This window comes from Mya arenaria, chromosome 3 (genome assembly GCF_026914265.1).
Source record: "Mya arenaria isolate MELC-2E11 chromosome 3, ASM2691426v1".
NCBI classification, from domain to species: Eukaryota; Metazoa; Mollusca; class Bivalvia; order Myida; family Myidae; genus Mya; species Mya arenaria.
In genome coordinates this window covers 53,873,795-53,894,621 of record NC_069124.1, presented here as the reverse complement: position 1 = coordinate 53,894,621, position 20,827 = coordinate 53,873,795, and the positions used below count along the sequence as shown (strand labels likewise).

Genomic DNA, 20,827 nt, shown 5'->3' with positions numbered 1-20,827 from the left:
TCTATACGCGACTTACCTGTCAATAGAGCCCTTGCACTGTGTGGCCGTTGACTAAATTTCCATTTATAGTCCAAAACATATTGCTAAGACACAATTTAATGCAACGAAATCAATACAGTTCAATACTGACCTCAACCTGTGACCTTGAGTTTTGAGAAAATATATTTTGCACAACTCAGCTTCCCTCGGTGCTCTTCAATTCTGTGACTTTTAAATGAAATCCCATTATTGATAGCAAGATTTTGCTGAGATGAGGTATATTGTATCGGACAGAATCGGAAACAAACGAACAAGCGAACGGACGGACGATCGAATGAAGGGAAACTACAATTAGTGTTTTCACATCCTTTAGGCGATATAAAACATGAGTTTCTCGGCAGTCGACATATTTAATTCATAGAGTTCTAGTTTAGGATTGAAACCCTATCTTAGAATCAAAAGCGACTGTGCGAAAGTTAAAATCTATTTGAATACAAACATAATGGTACCTGATTTAATTTCATTTACGTTCTAATCGCGCCATCATTAAATTGTCTAGCTTTACCTTTTTATTTTACGTGTGTACATATAATATGTAATCCCTACGTTCCGCTGGGCTGGTATAAATTAACCCTTTGTATATCGAGGTATTAATTCATATTCATCACACTTTTTTAGCCAAATATCAGTAGATATTTTTTTGCCGTAGTGTTGTCTTTTTCGTAATTGCCTAAAATGAGCATTTTGTATGTGTTCACCTTTAAATATGACAATCTCATATTTTAAATTTTCTACAACAATGATACCCTGATACAAATATGTTTGGTACATAAACCGTGCATGCCATTTGGTTACCTTCCTGGTTGCAATTTATCAAGATCTTATGTTTTCATATGGTTAATTCCAATTGTAAATACTATGTGTTCACAATTAAACCAGAACATAAAAGAGCATTTGCTTCGATTAAGCATGTTTTAACTTATAATCAATTACCAAAGTTGGTCGTATAACTGATACATTTTCGGATTCGGACACTTGATCTGCGTACAAACAAATGTATCTTGCTGATATTTATGAGTGGGTTTGCCACTCTGACCATTTTTAATAATAAAAATTGGTATTAAATTAATATATACTCAATGCAAATTCTATTGATTTAATCACATAACTCAGTTCATCTCATATCTTTTAATAGGACAAATTAATAAGGGCATGCTTATCCATGATAAAATCTATGAAAAAAGAAAGTTAAATTTTAGGGCCATTTCGTCTCATTTTAAATATTAAAAGAAAGAGAGGGCCAAATTCCTTTGCCAAAAATGACTCTCGTCATGTTTATATACTACTCAAGTTTAAGGCAGTACGGACCTTAGAAAGAATAAATGACTTGTAGGATAATGAAAAAAAAACGTTAAAGGTATATCTGAACTGTAAAAATATACTTTCTATATGAATAATCCCGCTGAAGATCTCTTGCTTGTCCGAACGCCATTAATGTGGAAATATCTTTCCAAAAATAACTATCGTTTCTTTTTCAATTTAACGTTGAGTTGGACAAATACCACAGAGGTTATAAAGAAAGTTTATTAAAAGACGTCTCCACTATTTCAGACCTTTGTGGAAGAGTAGCAAATCAATACATTTAACACCACTGATCATAATGCTTTCTGATTACAATGAAGCATACATCTGTGCAAAATAGTCATTTACTGAATAACTATAATTATAAAACTATTTTGCTAAATATCTTAATTCCATTTCAGACATTTACTTCTTTAAAACACAATTTGAAATTCAAGGTTCTCAAAAAGATTTTTTGGTTTACGCATGTCTATTTATGAAATACGTATTTATAACATGTATTTATGTTTGGTACACTGACATTATATATAACATCAATAATTAAAAAATAATAACCGTAATACAACAATTACACTCGAATTGTTCACTTACATAAATAGAATATAATAACATGGACGGGAATCAGTCGAAACAAAATAGTTTAGTAATGTTTATGTGTGAAAGATTCTTTATGTCAGAAATTACACACACACGGAGAAACACGAGTAGACTAAAGGTAAATGTTAACAAGAAAAAAAGCCAATAGCACAACAACAAAAACCTGTTATACAAGATATTTAGCTTAACGTATATATACTATTTATACTGTGCTCTTGCAAAAAAAAAGATGTTGAGTAAATGAGAACTGTTGAACGCAAAACTACATTTAAATTCAAGCGCATGTAGCATTGACGTGGAGTTGTTATTATAATAACATATTTTGACCATTAAAGACACTATTTTAACTTCCTTATGTCTTGCAAAGGAATCAATACTATTTCATTCAATCTGATTCATCAACAAATATCAACACACTTGTTTTACTTGTTGACTTTTCGAGAAAACGGTTGATCTTAAATGTTCGGAAAAGTAATCACATTTTAAAGAATGAATTGGATAAATGTGAAATAATATGTAAAAGGTAAAAATAGTGGCTGCATTTAAAATAAATTGGAAGCAACAGGACGGAATATCTTATTTACATATAACAACTGACATTGCTCTTTATACAAGTAAAGTCACTCAAAAATAAAATGCGACTTCTTTATTGCACATGCATCTTACTATTATGCAAAAATAAGCAAATCTATACCAAACAAAGTAATAACTTTTAACGTCAAAGAAACACACCCATATATCACTAGTACTTTGTGTTCTTCCCGTCATATCCCTGTGCGATGCCATTGCAAAGCAGTGGACCTTTCTTGTGGAGGCAAAGGGCGGGCCAGACGATGTAGTCAACGAGAGGACCACTCTTGGTGTACGCCTTGTAAAAGTCCGTGTCGAAATTTGCGCCGTGTTGTAACTCTGGGGCAACTACAACGGGTGGGTCTTGTATGCTCATTAGCCAACAGAGTTCAACGCACTCCTTGACGTATGGTATGACGTCTAGTTGCAAAGACTGCTTACGCTGTTTAGCAATGTCTTGTATGTATTTCTAAAATATATATGAATATTAACAAAGGTAATACATTGTCCATGTAATGTTTATTTATTGTTCATATAATGTTTATTGATACATATTCGGTGCTTTAATGATCGCACTTGTGTTACCAGTGCGTTTCATCTGGCTTGTCCATGTAGTTTCAATTGTAGTCAGAGTTTATTAGAGTCACTACGACGTATGGATAATGAAGTGTGTCAGTCGCTGTCCTACTTTAATAAATATAGTATGTATTGCCTAAAAGTGTAATGTTCACGCTGTTTCCTTTTGAGTGATAGGTAGGGTATCTGGGTTTAAGTGAACTTAATATTAATGATTTCCTCATACCTCATACATGGCGGCTCCTGTTTGTTCTCCCAGTGCTTTTCGAACATCATTTAAGTTCTTATGAACAAGTGACGGAAAAGTGGATCCAGTCTGAATATAGATTCGTAAATAGTTGCCCTAACGCTTTACACTGTATATGGGCTTTCAATGTTAAATACAACAATCATCGTAAAAGATATAAAATATAAATTATAAATCCTACCTTCCGGGGTAGCAAAATTCCTTGTATTGCTTCCAACTGTGTCATGGCTTCTTCGCGACAATATTTGGCAACATTCTTCAAATATATAGTACAAAATACAAACAAATTGTAAATGCATAATGCAAATATAATTTACATAAGACATGACTTTTATACTTTTAACATATTTGATTACAGTTTATGAGATGTTCATTCTATCTCAAATCAAGGTAACAGGTACGCTTTAATCCATGTTAAAAAGCAAAATGCATACGCCACTGATTTAACTAATATTGTGATGTGTTGTATTGATTAAACTTCAGGTTGGTCCAAATTAGCGAGCACGCAACAGTTTCTGTTATAAAATTCTGCTGTTTACATTCTGTTACTGTTATACTTCAAGCATGGCAGAGTCGTCTATAAATGCCAACATGATTATTACTAATAATAGAGGCGTTCGCTTCTAAACAGAATATTAATTGATACCATACCATCAATATCTCAATGAGTGATTTGATTGTAGATTGTTCGTCGTGTAACTGCTTGCAAATAACCTCAAATGCAAGTGTCCATTGGTTGTCATACAATTCGGAGTAACGCTCAGCAAGTTTTGTTGGTCGATTTATATCGCTTAGTTCGGCGATATTTGGGTTGTTGTCAGTCCGTTTCTGTTCAATCACCTTACTCAGCCTGGATAACGTACTTATATATCAGAATAGTTTGATTCGATGCGTTTTAGTTTTTTGTGAACAAGCATAAAAAAGTGGAAACAAACCTGAATCAAAATGATCATGAAATATACAATAAAACTGTGGAACTTACCTTGTTTTTGTATCATCTAGTTCATGCTGAACTTCGCGGAGCTCGCGCCGTGATTTTTCCAAAGCAAGACTAAGTTCGTGTTCCCTTTGACTAAGCGTTGCTTCTGAACATCTTGCCTGATCAACTTCTATTGAGGAAATTTCAGCCATTGTTTTTTTATCTTCTTGTCTAAGAAGTGCATGGTAATCTGCCATATGTTCAACCTGTTCTTTGTATTTGTTTCTTTCCTTGGATAGCATGTCGTTTTGTGACATTTCGTATTCCAGTGTTTCATTCAATACACGAAGTTTTCCAACTATTTCTTCAAATTTATCTTTTTTCACCGACATTGATAATCGGCTTTCGAGTTCTTGGTTTACTTCTCGAAGTGTGTCGACTGTTTTTTCGCATTTTGCTTTTTCATTAAATAACATGTGTTTTCTAGATCTTTCGCTTTCGTATGCTTCGGTCATGACACGAAGTTTCTCGACTGTCTTTTCGTATGAAGTCCTTTCCTTTAACAATTTGATGTTTCTTGATTTTTCGATGTTAAGTTGTTCTTCGGCCACACGAAGTTGATCTGCGCTCTGTTCGATACGCTGTTCTAATTTTTTAATTTTCAGCTGAAAATCATAATGTTCTTCATGAACAGTTTTCGAAGTCTTTTTATGTTTTTGCATTTCTAATTCCTGACATTCTTTTTCCTCAATTGAATGTCTCGTAATCATTTTCCTTTCCTGTTCCAGTTTATCTTTTTCATCGCCTAACAATTCGATACGTTTTTGTTGTTTTCCAATAGTGTCACGTAGTGCATGCAGTTCCCGCTGTGTTTGCACTTCGTTCTCAGAACTACTTAATTGGTGATTGTATGTCAGTAGTTTATTTTCTAATTGCTCTATTCTTGTATTCAAGTGCTCATTCTTCAGTTTCCATTTATCACATTCTTTGTGATGGAATTGGATATACTCAATCGATGAATCATCATCTTCAGATGTCGTTGTTTTTTCACTTTGCTTGGGTGGACTTCCCTTACCTGTCAGTTTAAGAGAGTGTGTGGAGCCATTTTTACCTCTGTTAGTAAATGTGAGCGGCACGTCTCTACTGAACCTTTTCTCATAGCGTGTTTGTATAACATTTCTTTCTTTACGTAGTTCGGCTGTTTGATTCTTTAATTGACTATTCTCATTTACCAAAAATTGACATTGTTTATCAACAATAGTGGCTTTATTTTTATAAAATGTGACCCGTCGTTCACAATTTGTATGCCCAACGACACATGTTGTTTTCGTTTTTAAATAGTTGTTCTTCGTTTGTTCATCTCCCAGGAATGGTTTTGACTTGTATGCATAGTTAGCTTCACCATTTAATTTCTTTGCTAATTCGTCACGTTGCTTGCGGAGATTGTCTCGTTCGACAATTAATGTTTTATTTTCTTTAATCAGTTTATCATTGTCAGACAATAATTCACGTTTCTGCCGTTCGATCACGTCGTAAAGAAGAATGTAATCATACTGCAGCTGATGAAGTTGTTTTTTCAAAGATTCAGCATGACATAAATCTTGTTCATGTTGTATTTCTAGATACTCGTTATTTTTTTGAATCGAATGATTATTTTGTGACAATTTATACACCTCATCCTGAAAAGGGTTGATGATTTCGTCTTTGTTAAGATGATTTGATTTCAACCATCTATTCGACTTATCAACGGGTTCCATAGGTGTCTGTTTTAGAACGTGTGTTCGTTCAGTGCCCTTTTATGAAAACAAATACATGAACGTATAAGCGATGTTATTTGACTTTGAGCACGCTAGTTACTGTTTTTTTAAAATTTTGTTCCGTGTACGAAAAGTTAACGATATTTAATTTATTTCAGTTTTTATAGATACAATCGGTTATATCTTATAAATAATGATTATATGAACATCGCAGAAGCGTCAGTTTACTCTACAAATTTGTTGACAATTCTTTAGAGATGAATCAATACTCCTAACATTTAAATTTCTAATATTATATTTGCAGTCGTTTTATTCAAAATTCAGTATAACTTTTATCGCAACTAAAAACATGAAAATGTACCTTTTCCAAACTTAATCCAAAACCTTCTGCCATTGTTTCCCTTTTTCACAATTATCCATTATAAAACAAACAGTTCTTTACCCTCACATCATTTTTATCTGTGTATGTTTATTGTTTTTAAATGTGCGAAGCTGCCGTTTTATCATTTTTATAACAAGTTAACACACGTTTGCCGCTCTATGTTTTCGTAGATATGTATTTGAAAAACCGTCTTAATTTACTTCTTCTTTCGGATTCAGGTTAAACAGCGTTAAAATTAGTATGCTGTTTATCTGATAAACTTATTGAATTTCAAATTTGGGTTAAATCTCAAGTAGAGCTCAGTGTTTATTTGTATTCATAGAAGTATTTTAAATTATATATTGATATATGATCATGCTTTTGTTTAATTCTAATTTCGACCTGTTTATAAAACACTTTTTCCAATTGTAATGCGCAGACACTTTAAAATATATCTTTACCATATTTGCAAGTACGATAAAAAAGAACAAAAAACAAAAGAGACTTAAAGATTAAGAGTGTTTATAATTGTCGTTATTCCTTATGCTTTTAGAAATTATAAACACACACAGACACACACGCACGCGCGCGCGCGCGCACGCACGCACGCTAGCACGCACGCACAAACGCACACACGCACGCACACGCACACACACACACACACACACATATATATGTAAATATATTCAAAACATTTGGGAAAAACCGAATTAAGGGATTTGCCTACATAAATTATGAACAAGTTGTTCAACTGTCGTATTCAAGTTATTTTATCTATTTAATTGAACTAATGCGAATCAGGCACACTCATATGACCTAAAAATCAGGCCTAAAAATCATTTCCTATCAGAGTTTATAAACTTTTTTTGGTCAAAATGAAGTATATTTTGTCACTTTTTCTTCCATGTATGACACAGACTGGGAAAGAAAATGTGTTCACATTTTAAGGAAAATTGTTAAACTATGTGTTTGGCTTTTTAATACGCTGAAATTAAGCTTCGAATCCGCCGAATGGTCGTGATGTCATTTATGAATCAAATGTACATAGAATTGCCAGCTGAATTATTGGATTAAATTGTCCTTGTATATCAATCGAGATGTAATATTCTGATACATACATATACATTCGGGGTACTATATATCCAGCAAATATATCTCACCCTTTCTTACTTGACACACCGTTTCATTATCAATTAAAAGTAGGTATACTATATGCAATACCAACTCACAAAGCTGCCACAAATATAGGTCATTTTAGTAAAAGGGGGATCTAATCTACTACTGAAGTATTATTGTCCTACGTCACATTGTTCTCAAATTATGTTGAAAATAAAGTTTTCCAAAGTCTGCTTTAAGTCACATTGACATTTCACCTACTAAACTAATAAACAATAGGGATCGTCAGCTAGTCAAGGAATACCTGCCATTAAGGTTTAATGGTCCAAGGTAAAATGGCTCTCGGATAATTACGAATGGAAAGTTTCCCAGTATATAGTTAACTATGGCCGTAGTAGTTGACAAATTGATTTCTATGACAATACTTTACTCAGTTATTTTCTATAGACATAAATACTTGTTGGTACGAATCCTAAGGTTCATCATTGTTAAACTGCGCCTTAGTATACCGTGTACCAAAACGAAAGATTTCACACTCATGCTTTATTGCATTCCACCTTGACATACATGCACCCACATTAGGATTGTCTTTGAAAGCTTCAGGTCTAAATTGAATGTCACTGTTTTCAAAATCAGTAGGATGATTTAGCTCTATGTCATTGGGTTATGCAAAAGCTGGGATATATCTAAATATAGATTGTACAAGAACTTCATGTATCTTGATGTTCTACATAACATTTTGTGTTGTAGTATGTATGTTTGATACGTTTTGTCAATTATAAAAAAAATATAACATTAATTCAATTGAAAATTATATATTTCAAATTATGTTGAAGTATGATGAACTATTGTTTAAGTCCGTTCAACTATATTATTAATATTCTTGATCTATTCAGTGAATGTCATTAAGTTTGCTTCCTTGTGATTAAACATGTATTGTTTTCGTGGTATTGAAAATACTAGCTGGCACCCAGCCAACGAATCGATATATACCCGTATTTATTTTGCTTTGATTTATAGAATTTTATGCGTGTCATTATCTACCATACATATTTGAATCGCCTACTGAATTTTACTAACTTAAGGTAAATCAGTATACTAGGGTATATATAAAGTACAGTATTTGCACGCATGCTATGCTTTATATACCTGATTATTCTGCAAGATAGAGAACATGTAAATTCATCAGATTTATACATAGTACTATATGCTCAAATGTTTGTTTTTAATTATGGAACAAACTTCAATTTCAGTAGTATTACTTCTTGTATTAGATAAATATAATTGCGATTCGGGACCCAGCACAATTAGACATTTGAAACAATATTTCTTGATAATTTAAAACATACGCTCGATGCTGAATAGGAAACAAGATCAATAATCACCGGATACGTTGTACATAGTGCCTCGATTGTAAAAGATGCACATATGTTTTAAGTAAAAAGGTTAAAATTCAGTATCAGGACTCAACTTATCAGTGAACATTGATACATTGATACTGAAACATTAGGTATACACGTAATATCGAATACCATACTGAGCATTTGTATAACACAACACAACAAACGAATAATACTTTATTTTAGATGGAAACTTCTAACATCCATTGGGAAAGAAACAACGGCATAAACAGCAACAGCAATTGCTTACAATTTGCATACCCCCCCCCCCCCCCCCCAATATGTTTTAACAGTAGTCAAAATGTAAAAATGGTATAAGTAATCTGAATAATTTAAGCAAATGTTATAAATATTTCAGTAAACACTTCATAATTACCACACCCGATAGTTACTGCTATGAAAACAGCTAACATTTAAGAGAAGTCAAAACTATCTAAACTATTTAAGGAGATCCGACTGTAATGTGACCAATATAAGCACGATGCATATATGTTTTCATACGAAAAAGTAAAGGGGTTTAAATGAATGAATACAATAAATTCCGAAATATACCGAATATGAAAACCGAATATGTAAGCATTAAGGAACATGCCTTAAGCCTCGAAAGGCATGTTTACATAATTTAGTATTTGCCTTTATACATACTCGCATACGGAATAATGTGTTTATGGTATCTTCGTATCTTAGCTTTGTTTGACTGTTTTAAATGAACTTCTGATTAGATAACCTTGATAAAACATACAAACCGCATTATGATAGTGACGATTCGTATGATACCTTTTAAACAATAGTTACTTAAGATGTAAACTTTGCTTGTTCAAATACCAAAATAGTTTGCTACAAGGAAAGACAACCCCCAAATTTCAAGGAAGATCTGGCTTTCTACAGTGGCAACCCTTTTAAAGCTATGTGTATTGGAAACTGTAATATGATATGATAAAGTCTGCTGCTTGCATTTTTGTGTAAAAGGTTTGTAAACTAGTCAAATAAATGACGTTCAGATTGCAATATTGCACCGATGGTGATGCCAAAACATAACACTAGAACATTAAGACAGGTAATAAGTCGTGTTGGTACCGCACTGCTTGACATTCGAGTTTGAGCCTATTGTGGTCTGTCAATGATATTTGTTACACACCCATTTATTAGAATTTTGTGTTTGAAAGGCAATTCTGCACTTCAAATTTTGTGTAGTTTACTTATTAATCTTAAATCGTTCTGCAATCTATTAATAATTGGGACGGACCTACAACCGCTTAAATATTATGCTTAATCCATTTGCAAACAATAGTTCAATACAAATAAAAATAATGACAGTCCCCGAACAAGAGTAGAATAGGACTAATATTTAAATATCTTAGTAAAAGCTGTTTTAAAAGCGTTGGAGTTTAACGTTTCTGATTTAGTGTGTAAAACGATTGAACGTCACATATTACACACTACTACTACTCCTACTACTACTACTACTACTACTACTACTACTACTACTACTACTACTACTACTACTACTACTACTACTACTACTACTACTACTTCTACTACTACAACTACTTGTGTACCTGTGACGTCGTCGTTATCGGCGTCGTCGTTCTCATCCACGACTTCATACTTTTATTTCCGCTGTCTTTCTTAAACATATGTTATGTTATCCAGTTTGTACCAACATTTGGTTCAAAGTTTGTAAAGCATCATGTCACGACGAGTTCAATAACCAGCCTGTTAGTGCTAATAAACCTCAAGTAATGGCCATTGAGCAACCGAACCTGACCATATTCAGTATGTCCATAACCATTACACAATCATTTCTTATGAAATCTGTACCAAACGTTATAAAAATAATCGGCATTATAAATTGACAAAATTTAATAGCTTGCCAGATAGCAACATTCACTTTGCCGATTGGAACCTTGGAAGCGACACGTCGAAGATTTGAGTTGACGTCTTTCAGGTAAGTGATCTTCTTTTGGTATTTGGCTTGTATACTTGCCATGCCTTGTATATTTTTGTGGCTTTCACTTTGTAAATGATTATATATGCTTCATTCGCATCTTCACTCAAGCCAACGATCTTTTCTATAAAAGAGTTAAACTTGTTGCTAATTTCAAAGAAACTCTCTTCATGGAGACGTTCAAGTTGGTAATACAGATGACGGACGAATTATTACTATGAATAGCATATGCACATTGTATAACATTGACCTCCAACCGTGACCTTGACATTTCAGATAATAACACATATTTTAAACGCGACACAACTTCAAAAAGAGCCCTTGCACTGTGTGGCCATTGACAACATCCTCATTTTTAGCCAAAAACAAATTTATAAGATACACTTTCTTGCAAAGAAATCAATACAGTTCAATACTGACCTCAACCTGTGACCTTGATTTTTGAGAAAATATATTTTGCATAACTCAGCTTCCCACGGTACTCTTCAATTATGTGACTTTTAAATGAAATCCAATCATTGATAGCAAGATTTTGCTAAGATAAGGTTTATTGTACCGGACAGAAACGGAGACAAACGAACAAGCGAACGGACGGACGGTCGAATGAATGGAAACTGCGATTAGTGTATTCACATCCTTTGGGGGATATAAAACATGAGTTTCTCAGCAGGCGACATATTAAATTCACAGAGTTTTAGTTTAGGATTGAAACCCTACTTAGAATCGACGGCGACTGTACGAAGGTTAAAATTTATTTGAATACAAACATAATGGTATCTGATTTAATTCTATTATCTTTTAAATTGCGCCATCGTTAAATTTTCTAGCTTTACCTTATTATTTTACACGTTTTCACATAATATGTAATCACTCCGTTCTGCTGGGCTGGTATAAATCAACCCTTTGTATATCAAGGTATTTATTTATATACATCACAGTCTCTTAGCCATTTATCAATAGTAGCCATTTAAATACAGAAGGCGTAAAATAAAAACTGTTTCTTTCCGAACCTATGATTTCCTCCCGACCCTACAATTAGCCGTATTGTTGTCTTATCTTGCTTGTCCGAACGCCCTTAAAGTGGAAATATCTTTCCAATAATTACTATGTTCGTTTCTTTTTCACTTAAACGTTGAGTAAGATAAATACTACAAAGGCTATAAAGAAAATTTATTTAAATATAAAACGTCTGCAGTCTTCCAAACAAATTGAGTTAAAAACAATTGAAACATTGTTTATATATGCACCCGGTTGTGGAAGAGTAGCAAATCAATGCACTTCATGTCATTAATCATTATCAAACCTTCCATCTATGTAAACAAATCTTAATAACTACAATATAATTATAAAACTGTTGCTAAAGATCTTAATTCCATTGAGAAATTCGCATAGGTTATTTGATGCACGAATGTTTGTATGAAATACGTACTGATACTATATACTTATGTTTGGTACACTGCTTTCATATAACATCAATAATAACTATTAATAGTTACAGTAATAATATCAATTATGCTCACATTGTTAACTCAGAAATAAAATCAAAAACATCTATTTACATGTGTTTCTTCATATACGTAACTATAGTGCGTTTAAAGAAAAAAAAATAACACAACAACAACAAATAACATATTACACAAAATATTTAGCTGAACGTATATTTTTTATTTATATTGTGTTCTTGGCAAAAAAGATGTTGAGTAAATGAAAACTGTTGTACGCAAAAATACATCTACATTCCAGCGCATGTAGCAATGATGTGAAATTGTTATTAAAATAACACATTTTACATTGCTTCCACTCGATCGATAGGAAAAGGTTGATCTTAAATGTTCGGAAATAAATCTCATTTTAAAGAATGAATGTATCAAATAAATGAGAAATAATATGTAAAAAGTAAATACGTAGCTGCATTTAAAATGGATTGGAAATCACAGGACGGAATATCTTATTTACATATCACAATTGACTTTGCTCTTTATACAAGTAAAGTCACTCAAACATAAAGTGTGACTTCTATTATGACACTTGTATCTTATCAATATGCAAAATTTAGCACATTTAAAGTAGTAACTATTAATGTCAAAGAAACACACCCATAGATCACTAGTATTTTGTTTTCTTCCCGCCATATCCCTGTGCGATGCCTTTGCAAAGCAGAGGCCCTTTCTCGTGGAGGCAAAGGGCGGGCCAGACGACGTAGTCAACGAGAGGACCACTCTTGGTATACGCCTTGTAGAAGTCCGTGTCGAAATTTGCACCGTGTTGTAACTCTGGGGCAACGACAACGGGTGGGTCCTGTATGCTCATTAGCCAACACAGTTCAACGCACTCCTTGACGTATGGTTTTACGTCTAGTTGCAAAGACTGCTGACGCTGTTTTGCAATGTCTTGTAAGTATTTCTAAAATGAATAAAAATATTAATAATGGTTATTTATTGTTCATGTAATGTTCATATATATGACACATATCCGGTGCTGTAATGATCGCACATGTGTTTCCAGTGCGTGTCATCTGGCTTGTCAATATAGTTTACATTAGAGTTTATTAGACTAACTACGACGTATGGATAATGCAGTGTGTCTATCGCTGTCCTACTTTAAGAAATATAGTATGTATTGCTAAGCATGTAATGTTCACGCTGTTTACAATTAAGCGATGTGTATGATAGAGCACATGGGGTTAGTGAACTTTAAATTAAATTTTGTTTTAATGATTTACTCCTACCTTGTAAATGGCGACTCCTGTTTGTTCTCCCAGTGCTTTTCGACAATCCTTCAAATTCTTGTGAACAAGTGACGGAAAGGTGGATCCAGTCTGAATATAGATATATGATTAGATGCTTAACATTTACACTGTATATGGTCCTTTAAATATTAGATACCACAATCATCGTAAATGATAAAATATAACTCCTACCTTTCGGGGTAGCAGTATTCCTTGTATTGCTTCCAACTGTGTCATGGCTTCTTCGCGACAATATTTAGCAGCATTCTTCAAATGTATAGTACAAAACATACAAACAAATGCAAATGCAAAGATATTTAACATGATACATATATTGAATTCTTTTAACGTATTTGATACAGTGCATGAAATGTTCATATTATTTCAAAATAACGTATACCTACGCCTTTAATTCATATTAAAATGCAAAAATTATTCGCCACTGATGTAATTGATGTTGGTTTTTAGCGAGCAGGTTTTATAACTTCATCATATTTACATTCTTCTTCTGTAGAGTTCGAGCATAGCAGACTCGTCGATAGATACCAAACTTATTATAAATAATTATTGACGCCATCGTTTCTAAACAAAATATTAAACGATATCATACCATCAATATCTCCATGAGTGATTTGATTGTAGATTGCTCGTCGTGTAACTGCTTGCAAATGACCTCAAATGCATCTGTCCATTGGTTGTCATACAATTCGGAGTAACGCTCAGCAAGTTTTGTTGGTCGATTTTTATCGCTCAGGTCGGCAATATTTGGATTATTGTCAGTCAGTTTCTGTCCCATAACTTTACTTAGCCTGAGATATATACTCACATATCAGAATAAATGAAGTTTGGTTCGATGCCTTTTAGTTTTGAATAAATAGCAAAAATTGGGAACAAAGCGAAATCAGACGGATCATGAAACATACAATACAATTTTGGAATTTACCTTGTTTTTGTGTCATCTAGTTCATGCTGAACTTCACGTAGCTCGCGCCGTGATTTATCCAAAGCAAGGCTAAGTTCGTGTTCTCTTTGACTAAGCGTTGCTTCTGAACGTCTTGTCTGATCAACTTTGGGCATAGACAGCTTTTCATTCTCTTTACGTAGAGAAGTAATGAGATGTTTGCAATTTCCATGCTCGTCACTTACAGTTTTCAATAGTAGCTCAAACTTTCTTATTTTTTCATGGGCCTCTTTGAGTTCACTCTTACATCTCTCCAAGTCTGTCATCTGTAGTTCAGCTTTAACATTTTCCTCTTTTACAAAGGAAAATTCAGCCAATTTTGTTTTCATCTTCCGTATATCACTGTCTTTTCCTTTGAGAATATTTGTTAACTCTCTGACATTATCGTTTAAAGAACCTCTTTCATCAATTAAGGCTTGTTCAGACGTTTTTAGATCGGAAATCTGTCGTTCCATCTTTTGAGTTTTCTCTGTCGCATTTCTCAGTTCATCCCGTGCCTGACTAAGTTCGCTCTGATACGTTTCCACTTCACGCCTTAAGCTTGAAATAGTATTAGTCAATTTAGCGGAGGCAGAACTGTTGTCGTTGAAGTCACTTTTAAATTGGTTGACTTCAATTTGTAAATCTGTGATTTGTCGTTCAAGCTTGATATTTTTCTCATCTACTGAGGACAATTCAGCCATTTTCGTTTCCATTTTCCGTACATCGATGTCTTTTCTTTTGAGAAGATTTGTTAACTCTTGGATTTTATCATTTAAAACACCTGTTTCATCAATAAACACTTGATCACTCTTTTTTAGATCGGAAAACTGTCGTTCCATCTTTTGAGTTTTCTCATTCGCATTTCTCAATTCATCCCGTGCCTGATTGAGCACGCTCTGGTACGTTTCCGCTTCACGCCTTAAGTTTGAAATAGTCTTAGTCAAATTAGCGGTGGCAGAACTTTTGTCGTTCAAGGCACTTTTATATTGGTTAACTTTAATTTGTAAATCTGTGACCAGTTGTTCAAGTTTAATATTTTTCTCTTCTGTTGAGGAAAACTCAGTGACTTTCGCTTCCATCTTGCCTACATCGATGTCTTTTCTTTTGAGTTCATTTGTTAATTCTCTGACTTTATCGTTTAAGGAATCTCTTTCATCAATAAACGCTTGTTCACACTTTTCAAAAATATTCTGAGTCACATGTCTGAGTTCGTCCCGTGTCTGATTTAGTTCGATCTTATATGTCTCCACTTCACGTTTTAGGTTTAAAATAGTGTTACACATCTTTGCTGAGTCAGAGTCTTTTTCTTTTAAGTTACTTGTATATTGCTCGAGTTCAATTTCTAAATCAGTGACCAGTTGTTCATTTGTTTTATTTTGTTCTTTTATCAAAAAGAGTTCAGTCATTGTATTTTCAATCTCTTCACCTTTCCGTTGACATTCATAATTTAGGTTGTTTATTTCGCTATCCTTTCTCATTGTTAACTCTCTCATTTGTTTGTTAAGAGAATTGACAGTCTCGCTTAACGCTTGTTTAGACGTTTTAAGATCAGAACACATCCGTTCCACCAGTTTGTTTTCAGCCGCGTTTTCTAATTCCGAACTAGCCTTGATAAGTTTCTGTTGATATTTCTCCCGTTCGCGTTGTAGGTTTGAATTATTAATGGCTTTCAAGTTACTTTTGTATTGGTTGATTTCAGTTTGTAGAGCAGATACCAGTTCTTGATTCTCTACATGCTTCTCTTTTAACACGACAATTTCATTCACTCTTTCTTCAATCTCTTGATCTTTCACCAAAAGTTCAATTTTTAGCTTACTTATATCTCCATCTTTACCTTCGAGAACATTTGATAACTGTTTGACTTCATTGTTAAGATAATCATTTTTCACAACCAAAACTTGTCTAGACGTTTTGAGATCAGAAAGTTGTCCTTCCAACTGCTGACTTTTTTCAGTTGTATTTCGTAATTCTTCCGAGTTGTTGTGTTCTTGTTTGAGGAGAGCTCTGCAATGTTCGAGATCTAACTGCAATACTTTCATCTGTTCAACTTGCCCTTTGTCATGGTTTCTTTCTTTTAATAATAATGATTTTGCTAACCGTTCGCTATCCAGTTCTTTAGTCAATATCCGAAGATTTTCAGAAGATTCGTTGTATTGCGTTCTTTCTTTAGCCAGCGCTGCATTTCTAGATCTTTCGCTTTTGATTGTTTCGTTGGCCCTTTGAAGTTCACTTTCGGTTTGCTTGATTCGTAGTTCTAGTTTCTCTATATTTAGGTGGGAATCATTCCGTGCTTGTTTAGCATTTTCCAAAGCCTTTTTATGCCTCTGAATTTCAAGATAATGATATTCTTCTTCCTTCTTGGAACGTTTCGTCAATTCATATATATCGGTTTTGCTGTCTTGCTCCAGTTTGTCGTTTTTATTTTCTAACAATTTCACATGTTCTTCATGTTTTCTAATTGTTTTACGTAATGAGCTAAGTTCCTGCTGTGTTGAACTAAGGTATCGCTCATACTTGGATTGAACAACTTCGTTTTGTCTTTCAAGTTTTGAAATGGAATCTTTGTAAATTTGCATTTGATCTTGTTGTATTTGTATTTTCGTTTCAAAATCGGCACGGAATGAGTGCATCTCTTGCTGTAGGGACGTATTTTCATTTTCTAATTCTTCAATTTTTGTTTGTAAGTGTTTACAGTCATCACATTCTTGTCGACGATAATCAAAACAAACCTTCAAATCACTATCGTTTTCAATTGTCGTTGTTAACGATCTTTTAGAGCAAGTGGACCTGCTTCGTCCTTTCAATTTTGGTAACGAATTGTCGATGACTTCCTCAGGACTTTTTACATTGTCGTTTTTGATAAAAGTCTTCTTTTTATGCAGTCGGTCACATTTTGCTTGTTGACCAATCAGATGTCGGCGAACTTCGGCTAATTTTTGCTTTAAATTGATGTTCTCTTCTTGTACACTTTGAATATTTCTTTTTGCAATGGAAGCTTTTTTACTATTAACGCTGGCTTGACGTTTGCAAGTATCATGTCGTTGGACTCTTGTAAGTTTTGAATTTTCTCTTTCAAGAAGTTTGTTCTTCTTTTTTTCTTCATCCAATAAACTTTTCAAATCGCTGTTGCCTCGCTTATTAGCTGAAACCCGTTTTAAGACATCAATTTGACTGCGAAGTACTTTGTTTTCATACAGCATGTGATCTCGGTCGTATAAACCGTCTTCGTCATATTCTTGTTCAAAGCTGTCGTCATCACTGCTTAATGTACTGTTTTCATGTTGCATAAGATTAAATCGTTCTTTGAGATAAACGTTTTCATGTAATAAGTTTTCATTATCCAATTGTAGTCTACAATTTTCTTTTCGAAGTGCATTTTTGTCATACAACTCTTCCAGAAAACGGTCCATGGTTTCACTGTTTAAACTTTAAACCATGCATACATATTTGTACCGTTCTCCAAAAGTATCTGACGAGCTAATCTTGTATACCTTTATATGCAGAAGCAATCCTAGAAAGGATATAACAAAAAATAATATATTTCGTTTTAAAATACTTCGGAAGAGCAAACAATATCTACAGCGTTTTGAGTGAGACTTTTAATGGATGAAAATGGTTTGTTTAACAATGTAAGTTGTGTTGATATTTATCTTAAAGCACAAATTGTACCTTTTGATGATTTGTTAAGAGCATATTATTTCTTACAGTAACCGTATGTTATAGCTTGTACTACAGATCAGCATTCAGGCATGACCATAAATTGAAATGAGTAAAAAGTTCAGTGGGTTTTGCAATTGAACAAAAAAAGTGATAATTGTATGTACATAATTATATTTCTTAGTTCATCAACTCTTTGACAGAAAATTCATATAAATGTGTTTAAAATATATTCCATTTGCAGAGGCATATGGTCTGTCAAACAAATAAAGTATCAGATGAATGTCTTATTACGATTTTGATCGAAAAGATTTCTTGTTGTCTGTTTCGTAACTCGGTCGGATACATATGTTAAGTCAAAGATCAAGCACAAACAAGTTAAGTATGTTAATCGATCATCATCGTATTACATTATCTGTACTTGATCTTAAGAGTGTTATGACCGCTACCACTTCTATTAAATACTCATCATAACAATCGTCGTCGTCGTTGTGGTTTCGTACAGTATAAGTAGATGATATTTTTCATCAAAATGTATTAATCTCAATAAATATAGTTCTGCCACACACTGCTAAGAATCACTAATACGAGTTTATTATTCAGACAAAGCGTGTTTCGAAGGAGCAATAAGAACATACACGCATGTATTCTATGAAATATGAGCGAGATGCACAACGTATGGAACTTGCAGCTCAGTCGTAAACTGCTTGATCAACAAATCGTGCTCATTGATCTGTGCCATCAAAGGAAAGGGGTATATTGGCCTACAAGCAAATATACATGTCATTGCATTTGCAATTACGTTAAATCTTGATGCCTGGTGAGGCAATAAAATATTAGTATCATAAATATTGAACGGGTATTGCTCGCTGATTAATAATATGTATATTATAAGTAAGATAAAGTGATTGCAGTTTAATTATTGTTTTTTTGTTTGTTTTATTTTAACTATATACGAATATGAAATGATATCAAGATAATAAGCATCCATAATTCACGTATTTGTACATAAGAATCCTAAAGTCGGCAAGTTTCAATAAAGATTAAGAACTTGTTGTCATCATTGCATTAGTGTAAGGCAAATGGATACAATTTTACTTCTGTTTTTACCACAATACGTTTCGTTTAACCATTATCATTTCTGCATAAACAATAGTTTAGATAAACTCAAAACTCCCCGTAAAAACAATAAAAATACCTGTTTCGAGCTCCACCGACAACCTGCTTCCCCGAAAAATCCCATCGTTAACTTTATTCCAAAATATCCATTGTAAAACAAAGCTGTAGGGTAATCATATTTCCCCCAAATAACACTGCGCTTCCCTTGTTTAAAGTTTGAATCGAGCCAACACACGTTTGCCGCTCTATGCTTTCGTAGATTTAAATGGGAGTTTTGTTTTAATTTACTTCCTCGTTCGATTTCAGTGTTGTATCGTTTATCATAGTCAGTTATACACCTGATAAACGTTTGGTATTGAAAAATCCGCCACTGCCATTAAGTATTGTTTTAATGTTTATTTGTATTAATTGCTCTTGATCTTCTCGGTGAATAAGATATGTATTGATTTCTGACATCTTTTGTTAACCCTATAAACCTGATATAGCACTGCGAAGATATTCCAAATCAAATATACAACCTGTTTATCAATGTTTTTTTTATCTTATTAAATAGTATAAACTTCTCTGACTGTACTAGTTAAAATAGGATGCATTCTTATTTCGATCAAACCGAGGCACTCGAAAAAGGCATGACACTGATATGAAATAGCTTCCACATTGAGCGTGTGAATTCTGTCTTCGCTCTACATTCATAAACCAGTTACAATCAATTCAATGTTTACGTTGCACACACAATCCTTTTATTGCGTGACTTTAGTCATATTGTCATTAAGGTTTGAATATTCGGCTTGTCCTCGTAACTATATCAATCTGAAAATTCGAAATTCTCTTATTAAAGATGTAATAAATGCAATACTCGTATAGTCACATAAACATGTTGGATGTAATACATCTGGCATCTAAATCGTTGTTTATCTCTTTCATAATATAATATAAATGGGAATTAGGATCTACTTATATCCACATAATGCGAAATCATATAAATGCATTTGTGACATTGTGAGAAATGTTTTAGGGTGAGATTTATAGAATATACTTTGACTATATATATATATATACACACACTTGTAAATCCATTGATCATAGGCCTCGACACTAACAAACAGACGTTTTCCAGCAGGGGCGTTAATGGGGGGAGGGGGGGGGGGGCGATCTCCCCTAATGAAAGCACTATACATTGGTGCACGTTAATGGAGCAGATAAGCTTCTTTAACCAGGATTACACTCTTACTGTGCACTACAGCCGACGACCTTACAAGTCTAATCCGTCGCAGATGGATGAATTTTCCGTTGGCATCGTAAAATAAATGTACATTCTACAAACTCTGTAGACGATGGGGACAACTTGAATGCAAGGTCAATGCCCATGAGATAGAACTCGGCACGGGAGTTTTTAAGCTCAGTCGGCTTGTTAAATGGGTTCAAAACAATAGTTGCCATTGTGTGGAAAATGGTCAGCGGGTCGGCTTATTCTGTTATCACAACAACTGATGCATATCAGTTATGGCAGAGTGCCCTTAGGCGATTATATCTTCGTAGGAGACACGG

General features: G+C 33.7%; 1 protein-coding gene across 1 annotated transcript; it reads right to left on the bottom strand.

Annotated features, from left to right (window-relative positions):
- Positions 1-1,175: 1,175 nt before the first annotated feature.
- Positions 1,176-19,954, bottom strand: LOC128226124 (interaptin-like). Its single transcript, XM_052936015.1, has 12 exons — positions 19,359-19,954; positions 14,504-18,014; positions 14,171-14,369; positions 13,753-13,827; positions 13,561-13,650; positions 12,940-13,235; positions 7,598-7,601; positions 4,314-6,043; positions 3,983-4,181; positions 3,513-3,587; positions 3,311-3,400; positions 1,176-2,977 (listed from the first exon to the last, which is right to left on the bottom strand). The coding sequence occupies exons 2-12, from the start codon at positions 17,911-17,913 to the stop codon at positions 2,681-2,683; spliced, it is 6,465 nt and encodes a 2,154-aa protein (XP_052791975.1). The 5' UTR covers positions 17,914-18,014; positions 19,359-19,954; the 3' UTR covers positions 1,176-2,680.
- Between the last annotated feature and the right edge of the window lie 873 nt (positions 19,955-20,827).